This window comes from Pan troglodytes, chromosome 6, assembly GCF_028858775.2.
Source record: "Pan troglodytes isolate AG18354 chromosome 6, NHGRI_mPanTro3-v2.0_pri, whole genome shotgun sequence".
NCBI lineage: Eukaryota > Metazoa > Chordata > Mammalia > Primates > Hominidae > Pan > Pan troglodytes.
In genome coordinates, this window is record NC_072404.2 from 56,842,493 (window position 1) to 56,863,094 (window position 20,602).

Here is a 20,602-nt window from a genome sequence, read left to right on the forward strand (position 1 = left end):
TAGGACGGTGACCAGAGAGGCCATGGAGTGAAAGCAGCAGACGCCTGATGGCTGCGGGAGATGCCCGTGGAGATGGGGGAGCTGCTTCCTCCTTCCTCCTGCCTGAATGGCCACTGAGGAAGGCCGTCCCCGCTGGTGTGGGTAGTGGGGCAGGGTGCAACTGCTGCTCAGGCGAGGCACTGCGAGTTGGCCGGGCATGCGAGGGAGAGATTTTGTAGGTAACTAAAATTTGAGATCAGGAGCTTCAGTGAAAGGCTGCCCAGGGCTAAGTGTGGGGACTGTCAGCACAGAAAGGATAGTCTGATGCTACGCAGAGATGCCTAGAGCAGGAGGACATTACAGCACCAGTGTCCAAGAGGCAGTGTGGGATTCTCAGGCAGACTGCACATGCACCCGCCCTGTCTAGACCAGGGCAGGAGGCATGATCCAGGTCCTGCCTCAGGACAATCAGCAGGTTTCAGAAACTAGACCCACTGGGGAGGTTCTCCACAGCCTGGTGGGAGGCCTGGAAGGACCCACGTGGGCTCCCTTCTGGGTGTAATGGGTAATATAGAGGCAGGCAGAAAATGTGAAGTCCGGACCAGGCCAGAGTCCCCCTGCTGCTTCCCCTCGGATATTCACCCTTTCATTGAACATTTACCGAATACCTCACCTGAGCCAGACAATAAAAATACCATAGGATTTATGACCTAAACTGGGACATTTTGGGAAGGAGAGAGAATGCCAGTAATAATATGCTGGGATAACTGACATGACCAGGCCTTTTACTGGGAACTTGGCCTGGAAAGTTCAGAGCTGCATGTTGCCCCGGCTCCTGGCTATAATCAGAAAGGCAGGTGTGAGCCCCAGAGGGGAAGGTGACGTGGGGGTCAGGCAGAGGGAACAGAGGCAGACGTGGGCGCAGAGGGAGCAGCGAGGAGGGCTTGACCTTGACTGTGACAGAGACACACAGAGGACTGCGTCTCGAGGACAGGGTTGGCACTTCTGGTCTATGCGAGTGGGCAGGGGTGGTGCTGACATCTCTGGCATGTTAATGCGACGGGGGCACAGAGGAGCTCCCGGGTGTATTCAGGAACTTGGTGGTGGCTTGATGTTGATACGGGACATGGGGGTGCACACTGAGGCCGGGGACGTGGGATGCGGGTAGTGTGTGTGTGTGTGTAGGCAGTGTGGATCTAGGCACTAAGAGTTCTGTAGGTGAGTGGTTTAGACTTAACTCTGTAGGCAATCCAGAGTCACAGAAGCATGTTTCAACACTAAGAACGTCACTGAGGTACTTAATCGTCTGGACCTTCAGTGTGCTCATCTGGAAGATGTTGCCTTCATACCACCTGGGCTCACTGAGAAGATGAACCAAGAATAATCATGAAACACTCTGCAAAAAGACCAAAGTAAGGCCAGAGGCTGTCGTCATTCCATATTCCACACTTCAAAACCCAGGCTTCTGCGCAGCTTGCAGCTTGATACACAGAAGGCAAGACAATTTCAAAAGTAGATTTAGCCTAAAGTGGGTCCCCTCCCCTCACAAGGAAAATGAACTAGGGAGGTGGGCACCCTCTCGTCCTTCCCGAGGCCCACCTCTGGGCCCCTTCTGTCTGCTGCCCCCTTGGTCTGGCCAGGGAGCAGGGCTGCTCTGACAAGGGGAACACCATGCAGTATGTGAAGACCAGGGGCACAGGCCAGCAACATTGTATCTGCTCGACCTCCCATTCCTGACAATGGCCTCCTTGTGCCCCTAACACCCAGGCAGCGTCCTGCCCCCAGGGCCTTTGCACTCACTCTTCTCGCTGCCGGTCATGCGTCCATCCGGAGTTTGCTCCCTCACTTCCTTCAGGTTTTTACTCAATGGTCACCTTCTCACTGGGCCTTTCTTCATCCCCCTGTCTCCTTCGTCCCACTTTCCCGATGGTTTTTCTTCTTTACACTTATCAGCGCCTAAATGTACTCAACATTTTGCTAACATATCACATCTATGGTCTGTCTCCTCCATAGTAACATAACATGAATTTCACAAGTGTGGGGATTTTTGCCTGTTTGTCAGCTGCATGTAACCCAGGGAATGGAGGAGTGCAGGAGGGAGCCAGAAATGTGTGTTGGCTGAATAACTGAATCCGTCCTTCCCATTTTGGAAGAGGGGTATCCAAACCAACTGTGGTATGAAATTCACACAACAGCTAAGATTTGATTTTCTTTTATTTGTGGCACTAAAAGACAGATAACTGTGATGAAGAGCAATTGGCTGGTAGCTCGTGCCTCACCAAGAGTTTAGCAACGTTAATCAGTGAATGCAGAACAGCTTCCATTCTACCTGAGGCCTAGATCTGAGATCGCTGTGAAACATTAAAGTGACCTCACCATACTTGTTTTCTCACTCAGATACACATTTTATTTCATCAACACATCTTGATTTCTATTACTTTTTTCAATATAACAAAATGTTTTAGAGATATATATGAAAAACTACTGCTGTAGTTAAACCTCATTATAAATATTGGTGACTGGGCACCATGTGAGAAGACCACGATATCATACAAAGGGAGCCAACGAGCTGTTGGACAAACGCGTCAAGGCTGAACCAAAATTGTGATGCTCTCAGCGCAACTTTGATCTGAACTCTTGACAGGTGGGCATCCAACATCCCTGCTCCTTGACCCTATTCAGGATTCCAGAAGGCTCCCAGTGAAGTCACCAGGCTCCGTACACAGGCACCGTGGGGGAGGCCTATGTCACTTCATAGCCTGGGGAACGGCTGTCCATGTGGGGCACTGCCCCATCCACTCCAGTGGTGGTGTGACCTCAGCCACCCGCCACCCTTGCAGGACTCGGGCATACCCTGGCCACATGATCACGTAGGACTGTTTTCTGGGTGGTAATAGTTGATTTTTAAAAGCTTAGTTGGTCAGATCATGGACTGTGACCCTCTGTGAAGTGTTAGCCCCAAATATTTGAGGAAGAAGAATCCAGCAGTTTTACTACCTAACAAAGCCACCTTTGAAAAGCCTCCCAATTTTTTTTTCTTACTACCAAAACACACAGCATCATTGAGCATATCACATTCAGATTGTTCCATCTGATTCATATGTTTTTTCTAAAATTCAAAAGATCTTAAATCAGTAAGTGGTTTCATCCATCTGTATGTGGTAAAAGTCTCAAAGGTCCAAAATCAGTCTAAAGGCATGATTCTTTTTACTTTGCCCATAAATATAATTAAGTGTGAGTGCTGGGCTCCAGCATTTATAGTCCCATTAACCTGCCAACAAGAATCGTTTATTAGCAACTTAAGATATTCAGAGGCAAAACACATTTCCTTGGCACACGAGCTGCGCAGCAACACAGCATCTTCTCCTTTCCTTTCAAGCCGTTATACAGGAACACACCAAAAATCAACTGTGCGCATTTTGGCCTGTAGACAAGAAAGTAACACCAAAACTTGATGTTCCTGGCTATGCAGACTCCTTGAGTGACGCCTGTGGGCATATTACAGGTGGGTTTCTGCAATTCTCTGGCCTCTGTTCATTCACACGAGCAAGGGCACCTGCAGGGAAGAGAGATTCACAGTTATTTGGTATCTGTCAATAAGCCCAGGATGCAGATCTTCTGGTGCTAGAGAGCTCTGTGCACAGCCACTCTTGCAACAGTACTCCTGGAACCCCCTTCCCAGTTCCTTTGACCTGCAGAAAGGAGACTGTGATCAGGGCTGTCCTCACAGACCTTCTCACGCTCCAGCTTCCTCGTAAAGGCTGCCAGGGAAGGACGACTAGCAGGATGCAGAGGCCCGAGGTCAAGGGAACTGGGAGGTGGGCCCTGGGGTCCTGGTCCAGACAGAGGACACTGCCTCTTGGGCTGTGTGGGTATGCGTCTGAGGCCTTGCCCTCTGCTCAGGTGTGCCTGAGAGGATCGTGACTAACATTTGATGTGGGACGAGTTACCCTCTATAACTTCAGTTTCTTCATCTTTATATTGGAGACATACCCATAATAATGACAATAATAAATTGCTTGTTTGGTTAAGCTGATGTTTTAATGAGTGGACTTGTATCACACTTTAAATGGTGTCTGGCACATGGTAAGCACACAGGAAGTATTCTAGGTACTTTCCATGTGGTGATGGTGGTTAATTGTGGTGGTGGTGGCAGTGGTAACGGTGGTGATGGTAATCGTGGTGGTGGCGGCAGTGGTAACGGTGGTGGTGGTAATCGTGGTGGTGGTGGCAGTGGTAACGGTGGTGATGGTAATCGTGGTGGTGGTGATGGTGGTTGTGGCAGTGGTGATGGTGGTGGTAACTGTGGTGGTGATGACGGTGGTGGTGGTGGTGATGGTGATGGTGACGGTGGTGGTGATGCAGACCCTGCCCTGTGCACGCTCTCTCACGCATCCCTCGCATCAATCTTACAGATGAGGAAGTGAAGCCCCAAGGCCCAGAAGAACTGGGAGGATCGACACCACCCGGGTGTCTTGACACTGGGTGCACCTGCCCTTTTCCTGATGCTCCTCCATATCCCTCTCTTCTCTAGGTTCTCTCGGGCCCTCTTCCTGAACTCCCATGGTAGGGATTTAACATCTACTTCAAGCCTGTCCAACCCATGGCCTGGGACCACTTTAAATGTATCCCAATACAAATCTGTCAACTTTCTTAAAACATTATGAGGGTGGGCATAGTGGCTCACACCTGAAATCCCAGCACTTTGGGAGGCCAAGGCGGGCAGATCACCTGAGGTTGGGAGTTCGAAACCAGCCTGACCAACATGGAGAAATCCCGTCTCTACTAAAAATAAAAAATTAGCTGGGCATGATGGCACATGCGTGTAATGCCAGCTACTCAGAAGGCTGAGGCAAGAGAATAGCTTGAACCCGGGAGGTGGAGGTTGCATGAGCCGAGATCGCACCACTGCACTTTAGCCTGGGCAACAAGAGAGAAACTCCATCTCAAAAAAAAAAAAAAAATATATATATATATATATATATATATTAGATTTTTTTGCAATTTTTTTTAAGCTCACCAGCTATCGTTAGTGTTTTTATATGTGGTACAACACAATTTGTCTTCCAGTGTGGCCTAGGGAAGGCAAAAGATCAGACACCTCTGATCTACTTGTACAAACACAGTGCTCCATGTAGCCAGATGTTTCCTGAGGGCCCCACTTATTAATAGGGGGAGTGTTACAGTCTGAATGCTTGTGTGCTCCCAAATTCACATGCTGAAATCCCAACTTCCAAGATGGTGGTATTAGGAGGTGGGACTCTGGAATTTGATGAGGTCATGGGGGTTGAACCTCATGAAGGGATTGGTGTCCTTATCAAGGAGGCACCAGGGAGCGTGTCTACCCTTCCATCACATGATACGATGGGCAAGACTCATGGAACTCGTGATGTGGAAGGGAAGGCAAGCATGCAACAAAAACCACACCAATTGCTAGAGAAATTAGAGCTGTGGTTTGCATTATGAAGGAAAAATTATGTGACGCTGTATTGGGAACCTAATCTAGACTGAGGGAGGCTTTCTGAAGACGTGAGGTTAATAAAGGAACAAAGGGATGAGTCAGGAATGAGCTGGTCAAATGTGGGGAACAGCTCTGGAGGAGTGGAGAACAGCATTTGCTGGCCCTGAGGATGGTCACTGTGGTAGGTGTGCTTCTCCCAGGAGGCTCCTCCCCGTTCTACCTGCAGAAGAGGCAGCTGACTCAGTAGAGCTGCAATAAGCAGAACAGTCACACGCAAAGAGTCTGCAAAGACAGAACTGACCCCTAGGCCTCAGAACAATTTCACATTAACCAAAGCACACCACAGGTTTACATTACGAGCAACTAAACCCAGGGGTGATGCAATTGTATTGTGGGTCACATTCACGTCCTGATAGAAATTGCTATTCCCTAGTCACAGCAACTTGGAGTTCTCTAATGCACATATGAGGACCTAGGGCTTAGATGAAAGGAGAGTTGCTGTGTTTTTTCTCTTTCCTGGTTTGGGGCCTCCTGTTACTGTCACATGTCTAATCATTTCTTACAAGGTCTGTGGTCAAGGCCAAGTGTCATGACACGTGTGGCCCGCATCAATTAATTCCTGCCGTGGGAAAACAGGCACCTGAGGGCCCAGACAAGAGACTGGAACTCAGTTCAGTGGGACGTTTCCCAAAGCGGCTAGGAGCTGATAAGGTGTCTGGGCCCAGCAGCAGCAGGACACACAGAAGGGCTGGGAGAAGTCACTTATGATGTCTGTGCCCCATTTTCGCACCTGTCAAAGGGGAGCTATGACCTTGACTTCCAGGAAGGTGTCAGGGTAGATGCTTGCCCCGCTGCCCTCCTGGGAGGAATGATCCACAAGTCATCGGGATTAGCCTGTCCCAGCTTCTTTGGAAAAGTTCCTAAGGTCAATAGCAGACCCCGCGCCCCTGCCCCCTTCCTCTGGCTGAGAGGTTCTGAGGGCACAGATGAAGCTTCTTTCGTCTATCACAAGCAGCTCCGACAGTGCCCGGACCCTAGTAGGTTCTCCGGAAATGCTTGTAGAATGAAGCACTAGACGTAAATGTTTTAAATATACACATGGATTAGGAGGGTACTTGTTGTACATTCAGCCTTCTGAAATAATGCATTTAAAACAGATCGACAAAGACAGACGCATACAGCTTTGCCTTTAATAAGAACATTCGCAGGGCTGAGTGGAAGCAAGCACTGAGTGTGGGGTGGGGGCAGATCTGAATACTGCCTTCAGGAGGAGTGGGTGTTCCACTGAGGAAGTGGGTGCACATGCAGCCGAGCTGCAAATGCTCTTATTTGGAGCTGGAGGAGAAACACAGCTGGAAGTTGCTCTCGCAGCCACAAATACAGAGGCAGAGACATCATTGGATTCACACCGTGAAGGCAAATGTAATTTCAATTGCCTTGAAAAATGGCAACGTCACTGTTAAGGTAATTATTCCTCCTACATCAAATTTACCCTTTTGTATTTGATCATGGGCAGCTTACTGCCAATGTGAAATTTGTGTATTACAGGTTGGGAGACCAATCACCCAATTTGCCTGCGACTGTCCCAGAAAACCTTCCCAGCATAGCTGGGCACCCTCATTGAAAGGAGGAGGCTGCACTGCTAAGGGGAGGAGGAGCGCCTACAGATTCATGCACTGCCTTGCTGGGAAAGCCAAGGACACCCCTCCATTGCAGGATGTGCTCCCAGCAATGCTGTTCTGGAGCCGTTGCTGAACACCCAAAAGAAGACCCAGGAAACTCTACATCTACTGAGAACCTATGGAGAAACAACCAACACTGCACGCACTGGGAGCCCCTGAATTTATTGTATTTTCCTCAAGGTTAACATAGCTTTTAACATTTTACTTTTTAAAAAAAATTTCATTTATTATTTTTTAAAGAGAAAGGATCTTGCTTTGTCACCCAGGCTGATGCAAGCTCAGTGGTATGATCATAGCTCACTACAGCCTTGGACTCCTGAGCTCAAACAATCCTCCTACCTTCACCTCCCAAGGAGCTGGGACTACAGGCCCGTGCCACCACACCTGGCTCATTTCTGTATTTTGTAGAGATGGGGGTCTTGTTATGTTGCCCAGACTGGTCTCAAACTCCTGGCCTCAAGCAATCCTCTTGCCTCAGCCTCCCAAAGTGCTGGGATTACAGCTGTGAGCCACTATGCCCAGCCAGCATAGCTTTAAAAGTCCAAAAGGTGAAATAAAACTAAATCATAAGAGGCAAAGTCCATCTAATTTGATGTTCGCATGCCATAATATACACGAAAGTGTATTTGCTATGAAGACAATATAACCTCCAGGATCCATGCATAGCAGAAAAGTGCCATCTAACCAGGCTTATTAGAAAAATTGTAATTCATTTCCCAAATCGCAAATGTTTCCTGTGACCACAGGTCTACTCTCAACATAAATGAGTAGACAGGGCAAACTTCTAGGAAATGCAGTTGGTTAATGCCTTCAAAAGAATGAATCATTGGTCCAGGTGAGGCCACCTTGGCCCCCTGCACCTGAGTCTCCCTGATGAATGCTGAACAGAGGCCAGGAGGGCAGGTCGATCACCCAATTCCTGCCCTCCTAGGGCAGGCTTTCTTCAGATTTGTTGTGGTTCTGTGATAAAGCATCAAGTGTAGGAAGGCTCTGGGATCACCAGGCATGGTAGTGATAATGAGACTGAGGGGAACGTGGTTTCCAACGTAGGACTCAGCCAAGGAACTCAGGCCCCAGCTTTCAGCCCGGGAGCATCTTGTAAACGGCTCGGGGCATCAAAACCTCAGAAATGCCACATAAATATTAATTGCCTAGAACTTTCCAGGGTGGATAAGGCAGGCCACACGACTCAGACTAATCCAAGAAACAATCAAAACCTGGACTTTTGAATGCCCTTTGAAGCAGCTGACAGATGGCTGAGACTGTGCGAGAAACACAAGCCTGGCTCCCGCCCTGGCCAGCACTTTACAGCCACGGTGACCTTTCCTCCAAGCATGCCTGGGCCTCGCACGGCACCAACGCCCACGGCTTCATCCAGGCCCGGCCTCTCACTCTCCGTGGCCTGTGCATTTCTCCCCACTTTCTTTCTCACAGCACAACTTCCTCTGTTCTTTCGGGCTAGTCAAAACTTATTTTTTTTTTCCTTTCTGTAAGGCAGAGGAACGCATTCTCAGAAGCCAAAAGTCCTAGTGTTATTATCTCCTCCGCTTGCTGGTTGTGGACCTCGGGCCAGCTTTCAGCATCTCTGGGCCCCAGGCCCTTCATGACTCTGCACAAGATGGAGAGGGTAAAAGAAAAAGATGCAGAAACCAGTCACTGAGATGACTTTTATAAAGCAGTGAGTACAGAGTGTCGTCATGGCCTTCACAGGATCCCAGTAGGTGCAATTCAAAATGCATGAAAGGCTCAAATGAGATAGACAATCGTCTCCAACCTTAATGTAAAGTCACTTGGATAGCAATGGAAAATTGCAGATTCATAGGCTGAAAAATGTGATTCAAGATACAGATGTCCTATGGACCTACATTGAGAAACAGCTTTAGAATCTCAGAAATGTACCCTGGGATCAGTAGAGTGACAGAGCTGATCCCAATCGCACGGCTTCAGACTCCTCCAGAGAGCCTTCCGATGATCAGCCCTTGAAATCGGTGGCTGTCATGTGTGTGGGGCAGACAGGATGCCTCGGAGCTGCACTTCAAGAGCCATCTTCAACAGAATTTGTGCTCATTTTTATGACCCCTATTTAGCCATTCACCCCAATTTCTTCACTTTTCCCTCATTTTACATAAGTACATACATTCATCAACACATAAATTCCACAGGAATAAAAAAGCATAAAGAAAACCAAAGAGCCTTAAGTAATTTTTAATTGCCCCCTATCCTGAGGAGATGGCATAAAACTTGCCATATCCCTTGCCATCTGGGTAAGGAGATTTTTCTCCCCATCATCCATGGGTGGGCTGTGCATTCAATGATGACTGGCTAGCATCTTTGCTGGCTGATGTCTCAGGGCCACATCACACAGCTATGAATGCCCCACCCTCACACCGGGACAAGCTCTGGGGAGCTGACCCAAGAGCCATCACAAATGGCCCCTGGGGAGCTCAGAGAGCCACCGAATCAGTGGGTGCTCAGGCTGTTCTTGCACAGGGAAACAAAGTTGTGACCTCTGGGTGTCCACAGGGACTCATCCCTCCAGGCAGTGCCTTTCACAGCAAGGCTGCCTGCCGGGTGTGGGGCCTCCTCCATTCTCAGTGCCCCAAGGCTTCTGAGTGGGAGATCTGGAGAGCTGTCTCCCTTCTCCATTGTGCCAGCAGTCCTACATGAGAGTAGCTTACCCAGCGTCTCCTGGGTTACCTGCTCTCTACGGAGCACACAGCTTGTGACCTGGGGATGAGCACTTCTTGTGCCCAAACTGATCCATGTCTAAGTCCAGGCCCTGTGTGACCAAGCCAAGCGACTCACTCCTCTGAGCCTGGCCCGCTTTATATGGAAAGTGAGGATAATCTTTAGCACCGAATGCTCGGGTACAAGTGAAAACATAAGCTTAGGATCTGGAAATAATCACTCAGAAAATAAAATCTTTGCCGGGCACGGTGGCTCACGCCTGTAATCCCAGCACTTTGGGAGGCCGAGGCAGGCGGATCATGAGGTCAGGAGATCGAGACCATCCTGGCTAACACAGTGAAACTCCATCTCCACTAAAACCACAAAAAATTAGCCGGGCGTGGTGGCGGGAGCCTGTAGTCCCAGCTACTTAGGAGGCTGAGGCAGGAGAATGGCATGAGCCCGGGAGGCGGAGCTTGCAGTGAGCCGAGATCGCGTCACTGCACTCCAACCTGGGCGACAGAGTGAGACTCCGTCTCAGATAAATAAATAAATAAATAAATAAATAAATAAATAAATAAATAAAATAATAAAATAAAATAAAATCTTTTTCCAACCTCCCAATTATTAGCATAACTCCCCACACCCACTAGGAATCGGCAGGGACGGAGGGTCAATCCATTACTGAATCATGTCAGAATTGAAACACGTCTCAGAAGCCATCTGGCCCAAGCAGCCCTTTAATCTAGGAATTCCATTGCAGGGGCCAGGTGGGCAGTAATGTGCAGACCAGCACAAGACCAAAATGGAGAAGCCGGGGAAATCCAGAAAGTGCATGCTCTGCCCAAGGGACTTCAGATTCCGTAACTGTCCAACATTAGGCTGGAACGCAAGCATGTACGAGTGAATGAATGAATGAATGAATGAATAAGGCTGGCGGCTTCCGTGCCAGCTGAGGGCCATGAGTTTGTGATGTGTGCTCTGTGGGGCCCCAAATGGATGATCTTCCATCCTCTCCATGGACCAGTAGAAACTGTGGGTTAGGGTGGAACTGAGCTTGGGTTACAGTGGGGTTTAGATTCCACCTGTCATCATCACCAAGGAGCTGAGGACTGGAGCTGGCACCTACCATGCAGGAGGCTGACTTTCTCACCTGTGGACTGGAGCCTTCATCTGCCACTCTGGTCAGTACATGTGAGAGACACAGTGACGCCGGCTCTCTCCCACCCCACTCCCATGTGACCGCCTCGCAGCTCCTGCCCACAGGCAAGCGTGTCCCTGGATCTACGCTGCACCTCCAACCCTCTGGCCCCATTGAAATGCGCACACACAGTCGCCATCACCTTTCTCAGTCTCGCAGCCCCTGTGCCGGAGCGGATGGCGTCCATCAAGGCTTGCCTTGCGTCTGCGGTGTTGCTGAGGGTGTCCGTGCTGAACCTGGAGGCCGTCCTTGGTGCAGAGAGAGCCTGGGAGGGTGGAGGGGGTGGTGGGGGAACGGCTGGTGGGGACAGAAGACCAAGGTCTTCTAGCAGAGGACTTTCCGAGCCCTGTGCAGAGAGTGCGGCATCTCGGAAGCTCTGGAGCTCCTCAGAAGCAGAGGATGCCACCTGGCAATGAGATGATTAAATGACTGCTATGGAGTGAATGTCTCCCAAAATTCAGCTGTGAAATCCCAACGCCCAAGGTAGTGGCATGAGGAGATGAGGATTGGGGGTGACTAGGTCATGAGGTGGAGCCCTCATGAATGGGATTAGTGCTCATACAAAAAAGGCTCCAGGGAGCTCTCTCACCTCTGCTACTATATGAGGATGCAGAGAGAAGGCACTGTCTATGAACCAGAATGTGGGCCCTCACAAGATACTGAATCTGCTGGTGCCTTGATCTTAGACTTTGAGCATCCAGAACTGTGAGCAATAAAATTCTGTCATTTACAAGCCACCCAGTCTGTCAGATACTGGTATAGTAGCCCAAACAGACTAAGGCGGTGACACTGTCCCCAAAGGTTCTGAGAGAGCAGCACACAGCTGATTATCTTACCCTTGGACCTGAGACAGTTCTTTTGCAATAAGCCCAGGAAGTTTGTCCACTCCACGGCCGAGACATCTGCCCCCATGCTCTGTTGGCAGCCAAGTAACTGATCCCAGAGACTAGAAGTTGGCAGTCCTGCCTTACTGAGAACTCTCTGACCTCATGACTTTTCTTGGCATATAAGAATAGACATAGAGGCTGGACACATACATCCAACCCATTACTGGGGGCAAGACATGCACTCAGAACCTAATGAGTAATGTACAAATCACATTGCTCCTCAATTTCTGTGCATGGAAACTAAGATGAGACCATTCTGCCCTAAACTCAAGTCCATACTGGCTCCCAAGGATGTGCAAAAACCAGCGCTATATTCATGCAACAACTTTTTTCCAGGTGTGCAGTGGCTTCAGTTCTGGTTGTCCAGTTAGTGAAGCCTGGAAACCACCCCAGGTGTCCAAGTGAATTTGGAAAAGTGCTCAGTTCTAGGCACAGGAAGGAACTGCACTTCAGCAAAGGCTGAGAGAGTGTCTGGAAGCTCTTGCTGCTCCTTGCCATGGCTGCCCCAGGCTCTTGGAGCAGGGTGTCCACCCCAGTGTCTCACGCAGGCTGGGATGGCCACTCTAAAGAGAGATGGTTCACCATCCAATCGGAAGAACAGAAGCTTCTGCAGCCACCACCCAAGTGCCTCGGAAGAAGGGGTGGGTGGGTTTGAGCTCCTGGCGCCATGGAAGGCCCTTCACCTCTTACCTTCCTCAGGCTGCAGGTGCCGCTGTGCCTGCGGATAGCTGCCAGCAGTGCAGATCGTTCGCCCTCTGCCTCCGTGTAGGACAGTTTCGCTGGCCTGCCCTCCCCAGTGTGTTCTGCCGTCTAGAATATTAACAGTGTCACACATTTCACTGAGAACATGGAGAAATGTGACCTGTAAGGCAGCTCATGAGAAAACCCACTCATGGGCCAGGCACGGTGGCTCATGCCTGTAATCCCATCTACTTGGGAGGCTGTGGCACGAGAATTGTTTGAACCCGGGAGGCAGAGGTTGCAGTGAGCCAAGATCGTGCCACTGCACTCCAGCCTGGGCCACAGAGTGAGACTCAGTCTCAGGAAAAAAAAGAAAGAAAATCCACTCATGTCAGCCGAGGCCTATAGGGTCAGTTTTACACCCTGTCTATGAGAAGGCACACGTAAGAATCAAAGGCTATGTAGTTTCAAACAACTGCCTCTTAATGGCAGACCATTCCTGCTATTCATCCTAGTGTTCCAGAGCTGATGTGTGTGTTTACATCTTGCAGACCCAGAAGAGAATCCATGGCCCCCACTAGCTAGTGCCTGACCTTGGACGAGGCCCCTTGGCCTCACTGTGCCTCAGTTTCCTCATCTGCAAAATGGGAGAAATATCTCCTCATTATCAGCATTGGTGTACCATGCAAATGAGATAATACCTGTGGTGTGTTAAGTGCCTAGACAATGGGCAAGGCGTGTCCTAAAATTACTCCTGTGTTACTGAAGAATGACAGTTCGCTGCTGCTACAAATGCATATGGGAAAGAAGTGGCCCTGCCTGAATTTTCTCCCCTGTTCCATTGTTCAAGGATGACCATATGGATGGGCCTGCCCCTGGCCTCTCCATTCCTCTGGCCCTGGGGATGGACATCACTGGCTGTTACCTTTCCCACAGGGCAGCCAGGGGCCTGAAGTCAGTGTGGACTAGCCTCACACTCACCCATTTTGTCCCTTTAATAGTTCAGTACAAATATCTGGAGGCAGTATGATGGGAATTCTAGTTAAAATGAAACCTGTGTGGTAAGCCTCACTGTTATCCTAATCCCGTCTCTCTCTCTCCTCCGCTTTATTCTCAGACTCTGAGACCAGTGCACTGAAGTGGGCAGGTGTGGAAGGCCTGCCCAAGACCTCTCTGCAGCCTGCCCCGGAAGCCGCCATCCTCACCTTGCGTAGTCTGTCCTTCCCTCCCGCAGAGTGGATGGCTTCCATCAGGGCAGAGTGCAGGGATGTGTCTTTTGGGACTGGTCTCTGGACAACAGGTTTGAATTTTTTCTTCGGCCCAAAAATGCTAGGTGGCCAAATACTGTCTGTTTCATTTCCATCTGTAGAGAACACACTGGGCTTTTCCTCTCTTTCTAGGAGAATGTGGCTTTCTGTGCCAGACCCTCCTGGAGGGTGGGAAGGCTCGCCATGGCCCGGGGCGCGCACACAGCCATTGGCCAGCTCCTTGCTGCAGGCCTGAGTGTCAGATGTGTGTGGAGGGGGTGGGTCTGTACCGTCAGGTGCGCGTCTGGGCTCAGATGCTGAGCTGGCCTCCTGGCTACTTGTGCTTTGCTTTCCACTGAAACCACAGCTCTGTCCCACAGAAACACGATCCCTCTGGGAAGACTGAACCAGTGAGAAACAGGAGCTTCTGTGGATAGCAGCAGGTCTGTCCTGAGTAGACAACTTCCTGTGTGGGCCAATGACCTCCCCCCTAGGAGGGGCTCCCACTGCCAAATCTTCCCCGTGGTTGTTGGGAGGAGTGACACAGGGCCACTGGGCACCATCCTTCCATCCTTGTGTCTCTGAGTGTGGGCTGGATGTCCTGTCATCTTTCACAGTGACAGGTGGTGCAGCCAGCACTGGCGCCCTGCCTGCATAACCCTTCTCGGCATGACCGTGTGGCCTCACCACATCAGCATGGACTTTTGGGGCTCCTATGCGCTTGGCAATGGCAGAGGCCACATACTGGCTGGACGTTCTTCTCTGAGGCTTGAGAAATGTGACTTCTGTGGTGTGAGCTGCTGGCACCCTCATGTGACCCATGCCCATGGTGGGGGGCTGGTTTCTCCCCTCCCCTAGGGGGTTCCGGCCCTCATGGTGGGCAGACTTCTGCTGGGGCGATATTGGCTTGGGGTCTGCTTGGAGTCTGCTCTCTGGATGCTGCGTCTGCGTGGGCACAGGGGTGGAGGGGGGTCCCCTGGCCGAGCTTTCTGAGGGTCGGCCCAGGTGTTTTTCCACAGAGTTGCACCTCCAGAACTCTTTGACTTTCCCAATGGGCTGAGATTCTGCTTCAGGCACAGACGAAGACAGGGAAATGATCCTGATGCCGGTGGTGTGAGGACTCACCAAGTTCCCCAGCTCGTCAATCTTAATGGCTCCGGTGGAGAGGGACACATCTCTGTCGTAACATCGCATCTCTGACTTTGGAGGAATGATTTTATATGTTGTGAGGCCGTGCTTAAGTCTGTAGCTTTTCCCTGGGTTTTGGCCTCGTTGGTGCCATGATGTTGGTGCCAAGGCAGCGTTTTTATCGTTGCTGTCCTTTTCATTCACCGGTTGGGAATTCACTCTCTCTGTGGCTTGAGTCCTCTCCCCATCAGCACAGCCATACACTTTGTCTTTCACTTTTGCATTTAGGTTGTCTGTGTGAAGATTCGAAGCAAAAGAAGTCACCCTGGGCGCCGTTTCCATTAGATTCCCATCTTTAGAGATGTTGGATAAGGCCACACGGATTCCTTTTCCGATGTCACGGGAAGCGGGGTGCAGGGCAGGTACTTCCTCCCTTGCCTTTTCATGGGCCTGGCTGTGCTCAGCTTGAAGTGGCGCCAGGGAGGCTCTCCTGCGGGCAACACCCTCCGAGTCGAAAGACCCAGCATTGTTGTTTCTATTGGAAAACAACCCTGAATCCACAGGATCATCTGAAACTTCCCCTATGAATGTTACTGGGATTGCATCTGTGTCGCCGTGAGGGATCATGGCATCCTGTGGGCAGTGGTTGGATGCACCATGGATGGAGCTGGTGAGGGAGCTGGTGTCTGTTTCATAGCTGTCTTCCATTTCTGCAAAGAGGGACAAACACAAATCACAGATGTTTCCCGCACCAATTACTTAGTGTAATTGCAGCCATGACTTTGATTTCCCTGAGGTTACTTTTGAATACATTATTTACATACGTTTTAAAATGTTATTTGGGTTTGTAATCTACATAATATGCCTGGGGCCAGAATCTCAACTTTCATTACTCAACACAGCTGTTTGCAGATCCATGATGTTTCAAGGCAAGGTATTCAGTTACAATGTGCTGCCAACATCCTTCACTTAAAAAACTGATTTGTAGATCCAAGCGTCTGGAAAAACTGTCTCAACACAGAAACATGAAAATGAGTTTTGGGTTTTGACCTCCATGTTTCTCATGTCCACTAGAAGCACAACAAAATCCAGAGGACCACAGGCTCTAGCTTTAACTTCTTAAGGAAGCAGATGACTAAATCTTGAGTATCTCAGAATTACCATGGCTCTTCCAAGCACCAAATGATGCGATGGTCATGGGGTCAGAACCTGCGGGACACACTATGGCTGATTCAAATTTTTAGCTCTGTCAACTATACATTCTCAGGACAGGAAACTGAAAAGTGAGTCAGACAAAAACTACTCGTCAGTTTTGCAGTCTGTTATCTTCTCTCTAAGCCATGATAAATATCTAATTTTTAGTTTATTTTCAACATGTGCATTGGAGAAAATAACATAGCTGCTTTGTTTGAAAGATTCCCTAGCTGTTTACTGCAACTATTTGCCATCTGCTTTGGCCTTCCAGTATTATTTCCCCAAAATATATCAATATAATAGCAGTGCCATGAGATGCTCCATTATAAATGGCTTCAATGTGGTCAAAAGGCTGAGTATTTCTCATTGACAGATATGCCATATATCAACAAATTAAGAGAAGTCTTAATGAGGAAATCTGTTTATTTTTTGTACCATCCTTTTTATTCTTTAACATGTGTGGCATACTTTTTTAATGCACTGAATCAGTATTATTCAGAGCACACTGTAAGCAGTTGTCTGGATGTTTCCAGGTACTGCTTGGCAGCCCAGATAAAAAGCAGTCTACTGGAAACCTGTGTGTGCCTCACATCCAGACTTTCACCAAACTGACCTGGAATTCCTTCTGAAGGCTGTTTCCTCTCATAGATACATCAAAGTATGCTCAGAGGAAGTTACTGTTGGCACCTACTTTCATGCAGCATAATATCAGAGTAGCAGATCAGGTGGTTCTTACCTTCCAGGTCTTCATCAAGTTCTGCAAGGGTTTTATGGAACTCTCCAGCAATTAATAGGTCTTCTTCATCATTTGAGGCTGTGACAGCTTTTTCAGTTCTAGGGAAGACCAAAGAGAAAGGAGCACTCATTTCTCTTACTATTGATTTAATGTACTCCTTTCCAGGAATATCTGAGGATAGAACAGCTCATACTCAAATTCAAGCAGTCACATACTCACTGTACTGCTGTTGTCCTCAGAACTACGGAGACACAGATTGTTCATGGGTGTGTGTGTCCCCCGTGTGTGTGCACAGGTATGTGTGGGATGCGTGTAGCGTGTGTGCATGTGTGGAGTATATGTCTTGTATGTGGTGGACATGTGATATATGGTGTGTGGGGGGGGCCCCAAAGTGTTACAGTAACCAAACCACACACAGCTTTCATTCACTCTGCAGACTGAAGTCAAAGTTTTAATTCCACTGCACAAAAGACGGTTCACGTGATCCAGGATTTGCTTGCATCTGTGCCTTGCGCTACAGCAGTCCCCTGCACCTGGCACCTGGCAAGAAGGAGTGAAGCCATCTGGAGGCCAAGCATGTGCACGTGGCTGGAGGCTGGTCCACCTCACCTCAACACTGCACAGCCCGGCTGTTCCTTGGCACTTGGGGATTTGAGTGCAGCGTCGTTCAAGGTCCCAGTGATAAAGGCTACATACCTCTGGTGCAGGATCTGCCTGCTGTTAGGAGGTCCGTGGGGAGGGTTGTGCAGGGCTGCATGGGGGAGTGTTCCCAGAAGTCCCACCAACTTCATAAGCTCAGCCTCCATCTGTGTCCACCCTAGCAGTGGCCCACCCTGCCAGACTCAGAAAACGAGAAATTTCACTCCTCTACTATAAATGACTTTTACAGACTCTATGTTTACTTTGGCTTAATTCCTACCCTTGGTGGGTGACAGGGAGCCTGATAATGCCACTTGCAGGGGCAGGGCTTGGGGGCCTGATAATGCCACTTGAAGAGCTGTACTCCCTAGAATCTTGAACTGGGACATAAAGACAATAAGGATGGCCAAAAAACCTCACAGCAACAGTAACAGGAGTAACTGCTCCACCCTGGACTCCGCAAGACCCTTCCCAAGGGCCTCCTCTCAGACTTAACAGGAGGAAGTTCCTAGCAGTGTGAGGCCTGTCTGCATGCCTTTGTGCCAGCCCCCGAACAGAGCTCTTTTGCATAAATTATCTTATTATAACCCTCACAGTTTTTCAGGCAGGTAGTGTTGTTGTCACTGTTGTACAGAGATGAAACTATGTACGGAGAGACTACAGAGCTGCCCAGGTCACACTGGCATCCGGAACCAGGCCTGCCTGCCCCCGAAGGCCAAGAAGGACCAGCTGCATCTGGGGCCACAACACATAATAATGTGGCCCCTGTGGCACGGGGCATCCAGGAAGATGTCAACCCGTCTGCTCAGAGAGCGGGATCTGGCTTTATTTGCGTCACAGGGACAATGGCATCTGTGAGACAACTGCTGCCAAAACAATTTAAAAACTGTCTTTGCAAGGGCTCTTGCCTCTATTTTCCTATTGTGCAGAAAACACAGAGACATGTCTATGGCAATTGTCTATCTTCAGTGAAAGCTGAAGGTTTGTTTTCCGCTGATTGTTAAAAATTGAGGACCAATTTCCATCACTGCTAATCAGGCCCAGATAATGATGCATGAAATAAGCTTTGCACAATCCTCACGTAGCAAAGTTTTTATTCTGATAAATGAGTCTTTCTTATTTGGTGACTATGTCCATTTGGGAGCCAGGAAGTGGCTTCCAGATTAGTCTCAGCTAATGTCCTCTGACAAGCTACACAAAGGGGGCTGGTTGGAGATGTGTGTGCATGTGGACCCATTAATAAGGACCACAAGAGATGCATGACTGTCTTCCCTATTGCTTTTGCCATGGACTTTAATTATTCGAATGCACTTTACTAAAGTTGTGCTTTTCTCTTTCATGGAATGAGACGGTTTAAATACATTTAAATTTTTAATAAAATATATGGCAGAGAAAAATGGAAATTGCCATATAAAAGAGCAATCTGAAATGGAAAACAGATTTAAATACTTGGAAAGGTGGAAAACTTTTTAAATGCTTGCTCTTAGTTTAGGATGCTTAAAGCCCAGCCAAACAAAATTACAGACATACTTTTACTTCAAAGTATTTGCCTTTATTTTAAAGTATGCTTGATCACGTCACTATGAGACATGGAACATAATGATATCAATAAGAATTAAAAAAAATAAGATAAAAATTCCACTGATTCTACCATTTTGCAAAATAGCAAAACAAAACAAAAACCCACCCCAAGCTGATGAAGATGTGATGAATCTGACAGACCCACACTTGTTGCTACAGGTTTTAACTGGAGAGCAATGTGGAAATACACATCAAAAAACACACAAACAAAAATCACTTTATCTTTGTAAGAACTCTGGCCCATTAATCTCTTTTTTAATAATCTGCTTTAAGGAAACCCTATAGAAGGAAAAATATAAATACAACAATGTTCATGTAAGAATTCTAGAATGTCCAGCACTAGGCAGTTACCTAAATTATTACATATATATTTCAAAGGGCATTAAAATCAGTAAATATGATGATCATTAAGTCTATGTAGAAACACACATCCATGCTTATGTTAGCATGTTATGTGAAGAAATCAGCACACACATATATAGAAACACTGTGATGATTTAAAAATAGCAAATACCTTTGGACAAGGCGGAGACAGAAATCTAACAAGAAACCAACCAGCATGACTTAAGGAAAAGGATGAATTAGGATGAATATTTTACCCTTTTTCTTTAGAACTGTGCTTGGTTGAGTTCAAAGCAGCTTGAGTGACAGAGCAAATTTTTAGCCAGCAAAATTTAAAAGGATAATTTTGTCCTTTAGTGAACAAGAATTCTTTCCTGCAAAGGAGTCTGCATTCTTCTTACACTGCACACAGTAAGCACTTTATTTTGTTACTGAGTGCCTAGCAATCCTAGTGTGTGGCTGTCAGCCTGAAACTGTAACAGAGAGGCTGTACAAGGTCTGAACAGTCTCAGCCCTTCAACACCTTCCTCCTCCCAGGCTCCGGGCTCCCTGCCCTCTAGAAACAGCAGGAGCCCAGCTCCAGGCGCTTGGGGCTGCTTCTGAGCTGGTTTCTCCCCTATCCACCAGTTACAGCTGCCTTTCTGGAGTCTGGGGACCCTGTGCTCAGCCCTAGTCCTTCATCCCTGTGTTCTTTCCTGTCCAGCTCCCTCCCACCACTGGCCTCACTTGACACTCTATAGAGGTTGCCCCGGATGCTGCTGCTTGGTTCCAGGCAATGCTGGTACCTCTGCATCCCACCTCTGCTCCAGCTTTGCTCCCCGACACTTCAGTGTGGGGCTGGCTCCTTGGGGCCCTGCTTGCCCTGAAAGAAAGAGTGGACATGAGCTAGGAGCTCCCAGCCTGTGTGCACCGTGGAGTGAGGGAAGGTCTAGCCACCACGCAGCCCAGGACCTTGTTTGGTGTTTCTCCTGAGGCTGCCAAGCTCCTGGCATCTCTGAGAGAGGAAAGAGGAGCAGCCTGCTCTTCTCTTGATGCAAAACAGGGCGGCTGTGTTCTGAGCATGTATGAATGGATTATCTAGCAAAAGCCAGAGCCAATGGCAATGTAGTGATTTTACTTTCCAGTGTAAGAAAGCAGGAGAGAGAGACAGCAGTATTTTCCTTCCTAACTCCCATCT

The 20,602-nt window shown here is 48.6% G+C and overlaps 1 protein-coding gene across 16 annotated transcripts in view; it reads right to left on the reverse strand.

Moving 5' to 3' along the window:
- Positions 1 to 2,175: 2,175 nt before the first annotated feature.
- The window catches only part of COBL (cordon-bleu WH2 repeat protein), a 299,997-nt gene continuing 281,570 nt past the window's right edge, over positions 2,176 to 20,602 (reverse strand). For 7 of the 16 annotated variants that reach the window (XM_519099.8, XM_009453077.5, XM_009453075.5 and 4 more), the window contains 5 exons: positions 16,864 to 16,961; positions 13,764 to 15,643; positions 12,568 to 12,687; positions 11,133 to 11,396; positions 2,176 to 3,535 (listed from right to left, as the gene is read on the reverse strand). In XM_519099.8, the coding sequence (XP_519099.4) occupies positions 3,518 to 3,535; positions 11,133 to 11,396; positions 12,568 to 12,687; positions 13,764 to 15,643; positions 16,864 to 16,961 (2,380 nt within the window). In that variant the 3' untranslated portion in view covers positions 2,176 to 3,517. The remainder of the gene's footprint in view (positions 3,536 to 11,132; positions 11,397 to 12,567; positions 12,688 to 13,763; positions 15,644 to 16,863; positions 16,962 to 20,602) is intronic. The other 9 variants (XM_003318428.7, XM_003318429.7, XM_009453081.5 and 6 more) reach the window with 5 other exon arrangements.